The sequence below is a fragment of the Phocoena phocoena genome, chromosome 8, assembly GCF_963924675.1.
Source record: "Phocoena phocoena chromosome 8, mPhoPho1.1, whole genome shotgun sequence".
NCBI lineage: Eukaryota > Metazoa > Chordata > Mammalia > Artiodactyla > Phocoenidae > Phocoena > Phocoena phocoena.
Genome location: NC_089226.1, coordinates 102,829,448 through 102,844,093, shown reverse-complemented (window position 1 = coordinate 102,844,093; position 14,646 = coordinate 102,829,448). Strand labels below are relative to the sequence as shown.

At 52.4% G+C, this 14,646-nt stretch overlaps 1 protein-coding gene across 1 annotated transcript; it reads left to right on the top strand.

The window, feature by feature from the left end:
- The first annotated feature begins 10 nt into the window (after positions 1 to 10).
- Positions 11 to 3,750, top strand: CDCA5 (cell division cycle associated 5). Its single transcript, XM_065883007.1, has 6 exons — positions 11 to 56; positions 278 to 372; positions 454 to 519; positions 606 to 641; positions 3,041 to 3,478; positions 3,670 to 3,750. The coding sequence occupies exons 1-6, from the start codon at positions 11 to 13 to the stop codon at positions 3,748 to 3,750; spliced, it is 762 nt and encodes a 253-aa protein (XP_065739079.1).
- Positions 3,751 to 14,646: the final 10,896 nt, after the last annotated feature.

Genomic DNA, 14,646 nt, shown 5'->3' with positions numbered 1-14,646 from the left:
AAGGCTAGACATGTCCCAGAGGCGAACCCGGTCCGGAGGGGCCGCCCAGTGCTCCGGTGAGCGGAGGGCGCGCGGGAGAGATGGGGCTGAGCAGTTTGTGGGACGCAGTTCCGTGAGGAAGGCCCTCCCCCCACCGCCCTAGGAGGCTTGTCCCCCGCCCGAGAAGGCGCCCCCGAAGGGCCTGTTTGGGAACTTCTCTCGCTCTCTTCAGCTCCTGTTCCTTCTAGACTCTGAGGTCTAGAGTCCTCCCCTACCTGATAAATTTGTCTCTTTCCAGGGCCCAGCGCCCCAACTTCCACTCAGTCTCTGCGGAGGTCCCAGCGGAAATCAGGCTCTGATCTCCCAAGCATCCTCCCGGAAATCTGGCCTAAGGTGAGCCCCGGGTTCCTCAGTTCCTCCTGCCCCGGAGGCCCCTGGGCTAATGTAGAGCTCAAGTTCACCCCTCTTCTCCAGGCACCCCAGGCGGCTCCAGTCAGAAAGCCCATCGTCTTGAAGAAGATCGTGGCCCATACTGTAGAGGTGAGGACAGAGAGAGGGGTTGTAGGTGGGGAGCCAGAAGTGGGATCAACTAGTGTTGATGTGATCAACTAGTGTTGTCTCCACAGATGCCGTCTGTTCATTCTCCTCGAAGGAGCCCCCGGGTAAGTTCATTTTCATTTTCTTAGTTAAGGGGAATCCAGGACAGACAGTCTAGAGCTGAGGCGGAATATAATGGCTGCTCACGTCTGCCCAGGGAGCTATTTGCTGTATTTTGAAACAATTTGCCTTTGGACACCTATGTGTATGGCCAGTCTTGCTTACTTCCTGCATACTTGGTGCGATTAGCTATTGATGCCCTGTCTTCTCTACCATTTTCCTTTAAAAGTTGAGCTGTGTCTTAACTACTTTCTTCTTGCTCGTCTATTGTTCTCAGTGCAGTATAATGTCCTTAACTGTTTTAGCAGAAGTTATTGTTAAGGATGTCTCATTACAAGGAGATCTGTACCTGAAGATATAATGAATGAGAAATACTAACTGCCTTTGAGTGGCTCACGGGGCTTACAGTCAAGTGGGGAGAAAGACAAATAAGTGATAACATAGTGTGCAGAGGACTGCAATAAAGAAAGTACTAGATGCTGTAAAGGCACCTAACCCAGACCAGGTAGCTCAGGGAATGTTTCACAGAAGAAGTGTTTAAACTGAGTCTTTGAAGACAAGTTAGGAGTGCTCTAGGCAAAGGAAGCTGTGTTTGCAGATGCCTGGAGTCCACAAGGAAAAGCATGAGGTTTGGGGAACAGCAGCTTTGATGTGTCTGCCGCAGACCTTGTCAGGGGAGGGAGCGTGCCAAGCCAGAGCAGATCCTGATGAGGCATGAGGATGAGCTTCGACTTCATCCTTTGTTCTGTGGGCAGCTTTGGAGAGTCTTAAGGTAGCGACTGAGGCAGGCTTGGGTGTTTTAGAAAGATCTCTTTAGGGTCTGGGTGGAGAATGGATTGCAGAAAGCCTTCTGGGGACCCCCAGACCAGGTGGGCGGGCATGAAAGGGACCCCGAAGTGAGATGGTGCGAGCCTGAAGTTAGGTAAAGGCAGAGTGCTGCTTCTTGCCCTGGCTCACCGCGTGACTGCCGCATCACACAGGACTCAGCTCAAAGGGCACTGCCTCCCCGAAGCCTGCCTGATACATTTCTCCATAGGCCTTATGAATAGCCGAGAGTATTTTGTTTGCATGTTTGTTGTCTTAGGGGCAGGGACTTCTGTCTCCCCTATGGTGGCCACTCTTTCTTGTTGGTCGAATGATAGATTCATGAGATATTGAACAAAAAATGCACAAGGACTTCGATGACTGCTTGGCTGTAGGGATTGAAGAAGAAGTCGTCTGGGTGACTCCCATTTTGTTCAGCATCCCTTTTACTAAGACTCATGGGGCAGATTCCCCAGAATCTGTAGCCAGGAAATGTCTCTCTTGATAGCCAATATAATTCTATTAAGCCACAAGGGCCCTAAATTTGTCCTGTTTCTCGCCTCGTCTTGGTTGTCACAAAGCTCAGTGTCAAGTTTTGTGAAAGCTAACTCAGTGATTATTTATGGAACACCGGCTCCACGCAGGGCTCTGCTGAAGGTGTTGGGCACAGGCAAGGTCAGCCAGACAGATGAAGACGCTCACATGTGACGCGCACATTCTAGTTGGCGTCACAGTCAACCAGCGCACAGCCACAATCAGACAGTGATGCTCACTGTTCAGGAAAGAGGTCATTGTGACAGAGGGTGACTAGCAAAGGTGAGGAGGGGCTGCTCCGTTCCACGGTAAGGGACCGCCTCCCTGAGGAGGCAGCACTTCAGCTGAGACTGGAATTATGAGAAGCCAGCGTGTGAACCTCTTAATACACATGTCAGATTAAGTGCTTTCCTGTTCAGAACTTTGCCATGGCTCCCCGGGTCTCGGAGCAAGGGGCTCCGTGGGTCTCCCCTTACAGTGGCCTGCAAAGTGCCCTATAACACCCCCTTACCTCTCGAACACCATGCTCAGTTCCTCGCCTCACTCCCTCACTTCAGCCACGCTAGCCTTACTGTTCCTTGACCCTGACCCTTTCACCCTTATTGTTCCTTGACCCTTTCACCTCAGGACTTTTGCACCTTCTGTTCTCTCTGCCTAGAACATTTCTCCTCCAGATGACTTACTCCCTCATCTCCTTCAAGTCATGGCTCCAGTGCTACCTCAGTGAGGCCTACACTGACCTACGCCTACTTAAAATTCCAAGCCCTTCCCCCACCCAGTATGCTCAGCCCTGTTGTTTTTTTCCAAAGTGCTTAACATACGACGTGATTCTCCCTATTCTCTATTTTCCCCACCAGAGTGGCAGCACTGTGGAGACGGGTCTTCTCGGTTTTATTCCCTGCTCTACTCCCAGTGCCTGGCAGATGGCCAGTAAGGACTTATTGACTGGATGGACATTTTAGGTCCTGTGGGTCTTTCTTTCGGCCCTAAATCTCCTTGCGCCTTTCTTGAAGTAAGTAACACAGCCAAGTAACAGGGAGGCGTTCTCTCTTCTGTCCTGGTACAGATCGCTGTTTTTTTGGAGAAAGAAAACAACCCTCCTAGCAAGGAGCCTACTCGGGAGGACGTCTTCCCGACATGCAGTGTCCCTGTCACCTCCACCTCCACTCCTGTGCTGTGCTCCCTGAATGTTGAGTCCGACTCCAGGGAAGGAGACCTGGACGCCAGAGACTTGGAAATGTCCAAGAAAGTCAGGCGATCCTACAGCCGCCTGGAGACTCCTGGCTCGGCCGCCACCTCCACCCCGGGTCACCGGTCCTGCTCTGGCTTTGAGGGGCTGCTGGCCACAGAAGACTTGGCTGGAGTCTCGCCTGTGGTGGCTTCAAAGCTAACTGAGGTCCCCAGGGTTCCTGTGAGGCCCTGGGCCCCAGACACAACTCTCCCTGGGATCTCTCCCCCGGCCGTGAAAGAGAAACGAAAGAAGAGGAAGGTGCCGGAGATCTTGGTGAGTGAGGGGCAGGGGCCTTCCTCTGCCGTCACGCCAGACACACGGGGAGACGCACCGGGACACGTGCAGGGCCGGGGCTCAGCCCTGGCTGTCACGGGAGAAAGGCGGCGCCTGCAGGGTATGGGTGGAAATGCTCCAGCCAGTGTGCCCGCTTCTCCACTCACCTGCCCCCATCTCTCTTCCCCCAGAAATCGGAGCTGGATGAGTGGGCCGCGGCCATGAACGCTGAGTTTGAAGCTGCTGAGCAGTTTGACCTCCTGGTTGAATGAGATGAAGTGGGGGTGTCCCTGGCCAGACTCCCCTCTTCCCCTGTACATAGTCCCCTCTCCCTGTGGAGAAGACACTTGGGGTCCCCTCCCCTGGTCTCGTTACCTGTGCACGCGCTGTTGCCGCACGTGAGGCCTGGCCCAGCCCCACACTGGTGTCCTGCCTGCAGTCAGTCACCCACCATCCTTCCCGCACTGCGTCCCAGAGTATCCCAGCCTGTTTCCCGTCGGGCCTCAGACTAGGGAGTAGGAATCACGGGCCCAGCCAGAAGAGGTTAAAGGGCCAGGGGCTGGGGGCGAGAGAGAGCACCTCTGCTCTTATGGGGAAGTGTGGCCGCTCTGCAGCAGCCCCACCAGAGCTGGAGGCCGAGGGCCACAGCCAGCCTCGGCCTTTCTCTGAGTTGCCTCTGCTGAGGCTTGGTTCCCGGCCATGAGCGCATCTCGGTAACGAGGCTGGGGTTTCCTCTTAGATTCTGTAGATGGTCCGGGAGGACTGTCGCCATGGATTGCAGACATTCTATCTGTGAGGAAGAAGCAGAATATTCAGCCTATAGTCTTCAGTTTTGAAGGAGGGAGGGAAGCCTTGGTTGGGTCTCAGACTATAAATGTCTGCTGCACGGAAGCTGTGTTTTATAGTTCTGTATGCTGTCGCTGAGATGTTCGGTTAAATGCAGGCTGACGGAGCAGTGGCCGCTTGGGGAGGGAAGGTGTCTCCAGACCCCCCAGAACCTGAGGCTCAGGGCATATGGACGGATAACTGCAGAGGGCAGGAAGGGGCCCATGGCAGGAGGCCCCCCCTCTTATCACTCATACCTGTTTTTTACAAAACAAAGTGTACAGCGTCTACTTAGCTCTAGAAGAAGAACTTAGGGGTTGAATGGTCCTGGTGACATTAGCATTTCGTAAAGTTCTAGGAAGCTTTTCTCACGTGCCAGAAAGGGGCCAGGGTTGATAGCAGTTTTAGTTTTCAGCTTCCTTAGTGTCCTCTCACAGGAGGACACCGCCTGAGGTAGGTGCTAGGAGTTGAACTAGGGGGAGGGTGGAGTCATCTCATTGTCTCTGGGGATCCCTACTCCCCTAGCCCCTGTTTCTCTTTTCTCAATGTTGTTAAAAGGTGAGCTTTACAAAGGCTGCCCAACCACAACTTCCGCCATAGCCCAGGCCTCTGTGCCTTTTGATGTTTACAGGTTCATGGAAGTAGGGGATAAGAGGAGTGTGGAGAGGCTAGTGGATAGCAGAGAATATCAGGGAAGATGAGTGCTTGCTTGGTTAGGGTCCCTGAAATGGCACGGGCCTGGTGGGTGCTAGTTAAACTCTTTGCAATTGTCCTCGCTGGCTGGCGGGACAACTCCTGGGAAATGCCTTAGTCCTGCAGAATCGGGAGCAGCCAAATGATGTTGAGTTGATGTCATGACTGCAAACTTCTCTTTGTCCCTGAAAAACTAAGAATGGAGTTTAAGGAAAGACTGGGGTTTGTTTTTTAAAGAAAACAACAATTAAAGAGTTTCTGCCTGTTCATAGACTGTTTCTTTGTTGAGTCAAAGGCAGAACTGAAGGTGTGGGACCCAGGAAGCCATGCCTTCTTTGGGCTGTGTCACCAGGGTTGTCCCTTTGTATGGGGGGCTGCCAGCCTGGCCTCCAGTAGCCTGTGGTAGATCACTCCCACCCCCAGGTCTGTTTTTTCTGTCTAGTCACTCACCCACTCCTCTAAGAAGGGGAGCCCTGTACCCTCCTGTCCCAGGAGGAAAGAAGTCGGTCTGCGGTGAGGCTGCTAAGAGCTTCGCTTAGTGCCTGGGAACCAACCCTCCACCCCACCCCGAGTCCAGCTCTTATTCCCCGCCTCCTCTCCCTGACAGACTCCTGTGAAGGAGCCAGTTCCTCACACACTGGCCCAACCTGGGTGCTCTATAGCAGTGGGTGCAGAACGCCCTGGGAAGTTAGTCAAAGGTGCGATTCCCAGGAATTATCGCACTCGGCCAGAGGGGGCCCGGGACATACGTGCACCTTGATGCAGGTGTCACAACCACTGTCCTTCCCCTCATCCTTCCTACGCTTGTCCTTGCCTCCTAGTCCTTAGAACAAATTAAGGCCTTTAAAGTCTTTAATTCTCCCTAAACCTCCCCACTTCTACCTCCTTCCCTTACCCAGAGGAGAGCAGGCTCCTCTTTTCAAGGCCAAGCTTTGCATTTTGGCTTTTGATCCAATTCCCTCATCTCTGAGACCTTGTTCCTCTTTCTCCTACAAGTCTTAAACAGGCTTATGTTCATTTTATTGTTAAAAACAACCACCCTAATCCTAACCAAAAAGTTTTGTCCAGCATCTGTCTTCAGCTACTATTATGCCTTTCAAGGTTAAGCTCCTTGAAAAATGTTCAAAAGCTGCTTTCTGCTTCTGTTTCATTTACTTTGGGTGCCCTCATCACTCCATTTACTGCTTGGGCAGAAGTAACCAGTGACCCCCTAATGCCCAGTGCTAAAGACTTGAGCCTCTGTAGCCTTGGCAGAGAACACCTTCTTGGGGCCCTGGCACTGCTGGCCTCTCTTTCTTGGATTTCCCTGAAATATCAGGACACCCAGGTCCAGTCCTGGACCCTCTTTCCGATCTGCTTGCTCTCTCTGGGCTGCCTCCTTGCTCAAGGCTTGCTAGTCTATCTCCAAACCATACCTCTCTCCTGGGCTTCAAACTGGAATCTAGAACTGTCTTCTAAAACTGTATCTCAAAAGATGTTAAAAAAAAAAAAATTGTGTCTCAACTCAGAAGTCATCGCAAATTCAGCTCATCCGCCAGCTTGCCTTTTCCTGTGCTCCCCCTGATAGCAACACCACCAGCTGGCCCGAGCACAAGCCAGGAAACTGGGGGTCCTCTGCAGCTCTACCCTCTCCTTTACCCCATCCCATCAGCCCCACCCTCAACATCCCTCCATCCCCATGGCCACTGGACAGTTGCTCTGGCCTAGTGGGTCTTCTTCCCTTTACTCTCACCTCTACAAACTGTCCACACTGCGGCCAGAATGAGTTTTCTAGGAGACAAAAATATGCTGTTTCTCCCCTGCTTAAAACCCTTTGATACAATTCATTTCTGGGTACGATACCCAAAAGAATTGAAAGCAGGGTCTTAAGATATTTGTACACCCATGTTCACAGCAGCATTATTTACAATTGCCAAAAGGTGGAAATAACACAAATATCCATCAATGGATGAATGGGTAAACAAAATGCAACATAGAGGTACAATAGAATATTCAGCCTTCAAAAGGAATGATGTTCTGCCACATGCTACAACATGGATGAACCTTGAAAACATGCTAAGTGAAATGAGACACAAAAGGACAAATATTGTATGACTCCATTTATATGAGATACCTGAAACAGTCAAATGCATCAGGACAGAAAGTAGGATGGTAGGCGCCAGGGACTGGGGCAGGGGGGAATGGGGAGTTCTTGTTTAACGGGGACAGAATTTCACTTTGGGAAGATGAAAACGTTCTGGAGATGGATGATGGTGATGGTTGCACAGCAATGTGAGTGTGCTTAATGCTACTGAACTGTACACTTAAAATGGTAAATGTTATGTACTTTGCCACAATAAATTTAAAAAAAAACCCTTTGGCGACTTCCCATTGTCCGTGCAGTCATGTAATGGATGGTTATTGGGTTTTGGCTGCCCGGTCTCAACCTCTACAAATGCCCTGACTGCAAGACGCCACTTCCCTCCATGGGCATGAAGAGGCCAGGCACTTGCTCCCCGTGATCCCAGCAACCAGGACATAGTCATCTCACCTGAGCTCAGCCAATCAGGTTTTGCATGAGGACTTGGAACGAGGACAAGGAAGAGAAGGAAGGATAATTGAGGATTCAGTGAGGTGGTGGCCTCACGTGTCCAGCGGCAGCCCTGGGCCTCCGCTGTCCAGTGTGGAGATGGCAGAACACTACAGTTGGCTCCTGTGGCAGGGTCCTCACGTGGTCCTGGCAGCCAGCATCCCATACTTCCTGCCCTTTGAGTCTGTTCTATGAGTTCCGTGACTCCCTAGTATCCTTCCAATAAAGTCCTTTTTTGCTCAAATTAACCAATGTTGTTTTCTCTTGTTTGCAACCCAGAGCCCTGTTGCTCCAGACTGCTTGGCAGGGCTCATGAGGACTCCAGGGTGAGGCTGGTGGCCACATCTCCAGTCTAAGGCCCACGGAACCAGTGCAGACCCTGAGCTGCTGGAAGGTCCTCCCTCCCAGCCTTTGCTCAGACTGCTCTCTGCCTCACCTACTCTTCCCAATCCTGTCTCACCTGCTGAGTCCTGACTTGATTAGGTTTGGCTTTGGCTCAAGCGTCACCTCTGCTCAGTCTTTCCTACCTGCCTGTCCCTTCTGCAGCGACAGCATGGTGGGTAACAGCACAGATTCCAGAGTTCAATGGACTTTGGATCCTGGCGCTGCCAGTTTCTAGATGTGAGACCCCAGGCAAGTTAATTAATTTCTCTGTGCCTCAGTTTCCTTATCTGTAAAATGGGAACAATAATAGTACAGGTTTCCCCGCTATCTGAAAGTAGAGCATTCCTGTGAACCTTTTGTAAGCCGAAATGGCGTAAGCAAAGACGCAATTTACCTTAGGTCACAACAGCTTGCTAACAGATACACAACATAAATCGAGGTTAAAGCACAGATGCTCACAATGCTGAGATGTCAAGTGTAGTTCCCGGTGGAGGAGCTTGGCGGGGCCACTCTGGCTGCTCGGGGTGTGAGCTGCCTCTGTACCGGCACACTGCAAAACTGATGCTGGAAGCTATTTTCGCTTTTTTCCTAAAAATGAAAATTGTCCTCAGATTTCTTTCGATTAGCAAAAACAGGTGCTAAGGTTAGGTCTTTTGTAAAAGTGACTGGCATAAAGTGAACTTTGGAAAAGTGGGGGATACCTGTCCCCACCTCATGGGGTTTCGGTGAGAGAGGAAAGGATACAGGTACAGTGCTTAGTACGTGATACGTACTCGGTGAACAGTAGCTGTTTTCAGGGAGACCTGACCACTCCCTCCGTTCTAACTTCCAGACCTCTCTCACAGCTCCTGTAAGCTCGAGTCTATCTGTGGGGCACACACATTTACACGGTAGTCTTAGCTCCGAGGGTGGGGGCAGAATCGTATTTGTCTCTGTCCCCCCAGCATCCGGGCGCATCATGGATGAATAGGGGTGGTGGTTTCCCTCCAGCCTGGTCCATAGCAGCTCACACCCTCCTGTAGGAGCTGGGGGCTGAGAGCTTCTGGGTGCCCTGGAGGAGAGAGAGGTGCAGGTGGAGTCAGGAGCAGTGGCCCCTGGGTGGTCTGCACTCGGGCATGGGGCCTCTGCCTCCCCCAGCATGAATCCTGGCTCCAGCCCCAGGGCTCACACTGACCCCCACGGCCCTGGGAGTGGACTGCACCCTCCCTCTTCCACAGGACAGCTCCCTACCCGAACCACGGCCCTCGCCTCCTCAGCCTGAGTCCTGAGCCCCTGCAACCGCCAACCTTCAGGTGAGGCCTTGGCCCAAGGCCCGGGTGGTCCTCCCAACATACGGGCTTCAAGCAGGCTGCCTTCCCCTCACGTATTTCCATCTCCTGGCTGGCAAGTTGTCAAACTCTCTGACAGCTATCGGGTGGAGGCCCGGGTAGCCCTGGGTCTGAACCCTGGCTTTGACTCTTCTGAGATTATAGGCAAGTCACTTAGCTTCTTCAAGCCTCACTTTTCTCTTATGAAAAGTGGGGCTAAATCTTTATTTCTTTTTGGCTGCATTGGGTCTTCGTTATGGTGCGCGGGCTTCTTATTGCGGTGGCTTCTCTTGTTGCAGAGCACAGGCCCTAGGCGTGTGGGCTTCAGTAGTTGTGGCGCGTGGGCTCAGTAACTGTGGCTCGCAGGCTCTAGAGTGCAGGCTCAGTAGTTGTGGTGCATGGGCTTAGTTGCTCCGCGGCATGTGGGGTCTTCCTGGACAAGGGATCAAACCCATGTCCCCTGCATTGACAGGCGGATTCTTAACCGCTACGCCACCAGGGAAGTCCCAAGTGGGGCTAATTCTACCTCTATTACAGAATTGCTCTGGGGATTGTTTTCCAGGCTGATGGTCACATGCACAGCACCTGGTAGAGTGTAATAACTGACTGCTAGTATTCTTGTACTCAGTCCATGACTGACTCCTTAAAGGAGGAAATTCCTTTTTGTATCCTCCCCACATTCAGAGCAGGGCCTTGAACAAAATCAGGGCTCTGTAAATATTTGTGGAGTTGAATACCCATTTTAGAGGCTAGGAAACTGAGCCTAGTGCCTGGGGCTGCCCCACCTTTGAACGGCAGAGCAGGACTTGAACCTGGGTTTATGGATTTTCAGCTCTGAGCTGTCTTCTCTCTAAATCTGAATTAAGCACCTGTCTGAGCTTGGCCAGCGGGACCCTGAGGGGACACCAAGGGAATCCCAGGCATTCTCTGGGGAAGAGCTCCATGGACTGCGGGGAGAGAGCTTGCGTACAGTCAGCTGTTAGACAGCCAGGCTGAAGGCCGGTGGGGGCACAGAGGGAAGTCAAAGAACTAGTGACCCTCGACTCCCTATCTTATTACAACTTCCTGTATCTCTAATTGTTCAGATACACACCTAGATCTCCAGTCATCCACCTCTCCAATCCTTCCCGGTTACTAACTGGTAACCAGGAAGCTGTTCATGCCTCCCAGTTTCCTCTGATGGGTACCAACAGGTGGGCATGGTGTTAGAGTTGCCAGATGTAACAAATAAAAATATACAGGATGCCTGGTTAAATTTGAATGTCAGATAAACGATGAATTTTTGTTTAGCATAAGCATGTCCCAAATCCGATAAACAAGGAGTAATTTTGCAGTACAAGTGCGTGCCATGCAATGTTTGGGACATGATCATACTAAAACAAATCTCACTGTTTATATGGCGCTCAGATTTAACCAGGCATCCTGTATTTTATTTGGCAACCTTGTGTGGTGCATTGGTACGTAGCACGTACAGACCATGCTCGCCTTCCCTGGTATTAACACAGTGTAGATACTTGTCATGGGCAGCAGTTGTGCGTGCCCCTCTCCTTCACCCCCAAGACCCTGGGCTTCTGCCCCCAGGGTCTCCTCCTCCCATCCATCCTCTCAGCTACGGCCCAAACAACCCACACAGACAAACACTCAAAGGCCTCCCATGCCTCCTTGTCACCTGGGGGGCCACAGCCCAGGCCTGCTCACCCTGGGAGTTAGCGGGAGCACCCCACGCCTGGACGCACCATGCCTGTTGGCACCGTCCTGCCCAAACCATTCCCTCTTCTGGCTTGCCCTTCTTCCTTCTCTGGCTGACTCGACTCATAGATCAAGCAGCACCCCTCGGTGGAGTCTTTCTGGTGCTCCTAAGCCAAGTGGCTCCCTCCTCTCTTGGTCAAGGTTTTCTGTACAGGCCTCTGGATGGCACATGTCCTTGCCCTGTGGTCACCTGGGAGCCTGGGCCACCTCTTCATCCCTGGGGGCTTCTCCTGGGCAGAACCGGGTCACAGTCATCTATCAGTGTGTTCTCAGGGCCCAGCCCGAGGCTTGTCCCACAGACAGTGGCTGGTCGACCAGTGTTTACTGGGGACTATTAACTTCAAAGCGGATTGTATTCTATCATGTTCATAAGTCATCGTTTACTTACCTTTTCTTATATTTGGGCCCTTTAGGCAGGTTCCAGTTTTTCTTCACGGTGTAAATCGGCTACCGTGGACCTCCATGTGAATTATTTTTATTTCCTTTGGAGTTGTTTCTTCAGGCCTAGTTTCCAAAGCAAAGTTACCAGGGCAAGGGTCTGGCTAGTTTTGCAGATCTTGTACATTGCCGGCATCCCTTTGGGACAGATCAAACCCGGTGGCAGAGCTTCCTGCTTCCAAGAATCGGTCTACCCTGTGGCACAGCGAGTCCCCGGGGTAACAGGCCCTCTGCGGGCACTGCCAGCCAATGAGATTCTGTTTACATCACATGCACAGGACTGTGGTATTTCAGGCGCCATCTGGAAAGGTTCGATGTAATGCAGAGAGCACACGGCATAGAATTCCTGCCACAACCCACAGGCCTTTCTGAAGCCCAGGTGGAGCTCAGTGTAAAGAAAGATGCGTCTGAGATCACCATTTGTTCTCCAGCTGGATTGTCCTTCACATTTTGGCCAGCAAATGTACAAGATTCTGAAAAATTGGAGAGCGAAAAATGATGACGAGTCCATTTGTTGACTTAAGGCTTTCTGTGACTCGGGGAGAAGCTGCTGTTTCAAGCCTGCTTGGTGGGACATCTTACACCACCTCATAGAGACAGAAGCCTCCTCAGGCTCAGCCCAGCTCCGGCTCCACCACGGATCTGAGGGGGTCCCGGGGGAGGCGCCATCTTTGCTCAGCAGAGAAAAGAGTGGACCAGGTTCAGATTACCAGGGCGGGAGGGAATGGGACGGGGGGAACAGTGTGGGTGAGAGCACGGTGGTGGGGACATTTGGGATGGTGTTGGGAAGGGAAGCTCCTGGCCAAGTCTGAGCAGAGGCTTGTTCAAGGACGGTGGAATAGTAGGTGGGTTACAAACAAGGGTGTCCGTAGTTCAGGGTCTTGAATGCCACACTATTTCCTTCTCAATGCCCGACTGATAAATGATCTCTGCAGCAAAAATGGGAGGGAGTCTCCACTTTCCTATAAGCTTCTATAGAATCCCTTTAAATAGTGCCGTTCTATCCCCCACCCCCTACCCTGACACCTTGCATTTACAGAAATTCATTTTTACAAAATACTGTCAACATGTGGCTTTAGTAGGGTTGCCAGATAAGACACAGGACACCCCAGGGAATTCCCTGGTGGTCCAGTGGTTAGGACTGGATGCTTTCACTGCCAAGGGCCTGGGTTCAGTCCCCTGGTCAGGGAAATAAGATCCCACAAGCTGCACGGTGTGACGAAAAAAAAAATAAGAAAGAAAGAAAGCACAGCATAGGACACCCCAGTGAAATTTTAATTTCAGATGGAAAACAAATACTTTTTAAAGTATAACTATGGTCTGTGCAATGTTTGGGATATACTTATGCTTGAAAAATATGACTCACTATTTATTCTGAAATTCACATTTCACTGGGTGTCCTATTTTTACTTGCTAAATCTAGCAACCCAAACTTTGAGGGATCTGGTTTACTGGACAGAGCTGGTGGTGGAGGTTCTCGAGGCTGGAGGCCGCCCCAAGAAAACCAGGGGAGGCTGGAAAGGGGAGGCCAGCGGGATGGTGGGCGTGGCTCACCAACCAAGTTTCCGTCTCCCTCAGTCTCCCGCGGGTGGACAAAGAGCCCGCTCCAAGCCCAAGGAGAAGCCACTGCCGCAGCCTTCTGGGGAGCAGCAGCCAGAAGACCCTCAGGTCTCCAGGGAGCAGGGCACAGAGGTGACAGGACCTCCCAAGGCAGAGGGCCGGGGTGGCAGGAGGGCTAGAGAAATTCTCCTCCTGCCTGGATGGAGATCTGAACACCCGGCCATTGCACTCCACCGTCTTGCTGTTGGGTGTGGGAGGACCCCGGTTCTTGGGCTGCCAGCCTCATGCCACTTCAGTCACCAGGGCACCCTCTCTGCCAAAGCCACCTTCTTCAGATTCTTCAGAGCAGAAGCTGGACCTGCAACAGGAAGCCACCGTCACGTTCCTGTTTACGCTCCTGAGCACAGCAGAGCCCACAAAAGACCCTGCAGAGTGAGGCCGCGTGAACGTGCGTGAGGCTGCGGGGGGGGAGGCGGGCACAGTGTACTGCTCCCCCGCCATCAGCATTCAGACCTGGGCTGGAACTGAGCCCGGGGTGGGGTTCAGGGGGTGTGGCCCACACAGGACTGAAGAAGCCTGGGCCTCGGGCTTGGTTCCCCTCTCTGCCCACCCCACCCTCCCCAGCCTCCAGATTCTGGTCCAACCCTCATTATGCACCCACCCAGGGACTTGGAGACCCAGGAGTGCCAGTTCCTGGATAAGGAAGACTGGGGCCCCCAGCGGACCTCCAAGGAAATGAGCTGTTTGCAGAATGTTTGCATGAGGTGAGCTGGGCAGAGGCAGGTGGGGACAGGAGGGTGACAGGGCCTTGCCCGATGGAGGTCAGGGCCTGGAGCTTGACAGCTGTGGGTTGGCACCTTCACTTGACCCTCTTCCTTCCCTTGTCTTCTCTCTGTTCTACTCTGGGTGACCCGCTTGCTGGCCAATAGGTCCCTTCCCTCCCAAGCATCAGTGTCCTTGTATGTGAACATGACCTGCCCCATGGGAGTGGGGGCCACAGCTCTTTCCCATCAATGTGCCTACATGCCTAGTTAGTGGGCAGTCTATGAAGCTACCTGTAAGGGACGGCCATCTCTCTTTTTTGTTTTAATAGGTATTGGTTGTTTTTTTAATTAATTAATTAATATATTTATTTATTTATGGCTGTGTTGGGTCTTCATTGCTGCACGCGGGCTTTCTCTAGTTGCGGCGAGCGGGCTCAGTAGTTGTGGCTCGTGGGCTCTAGAGCGCAGGCTCAGTAGTTGTGGCGCACAGGCTTAGTCGCTCCACAGCATGTGGGATCTTCCCGGACCAGGGATCGAACCTGTGTTCCCTGCATTGGCAGGTGGGTTCTTAACCACTGGACCACCAGGGAAGTCCCAAGACCGCCATCTTTAATTATCCAAGGACTTGAGGGGTAGTTTGGTCTGTGGAGAAGGCGGGGGGTGAGGGTGGGGGTCTGTTCTCTGGATGTCTGGCTCTGGAGCTTAGGTCTGCAGAGTCCCATGGCCGCTTGCCTGTCAGTGGCAATGCCAGGGTCCGATCTCCACCTGGAGACAGAGGTCTTGGGGTGGGGGGAGTGTGACAGTCCTTTCCCCAGGGCTGCACGTGGCTCCCAGAGCCATGGATCTGAGCGGTCAGCGCTTTTATTCATACACAGCTGG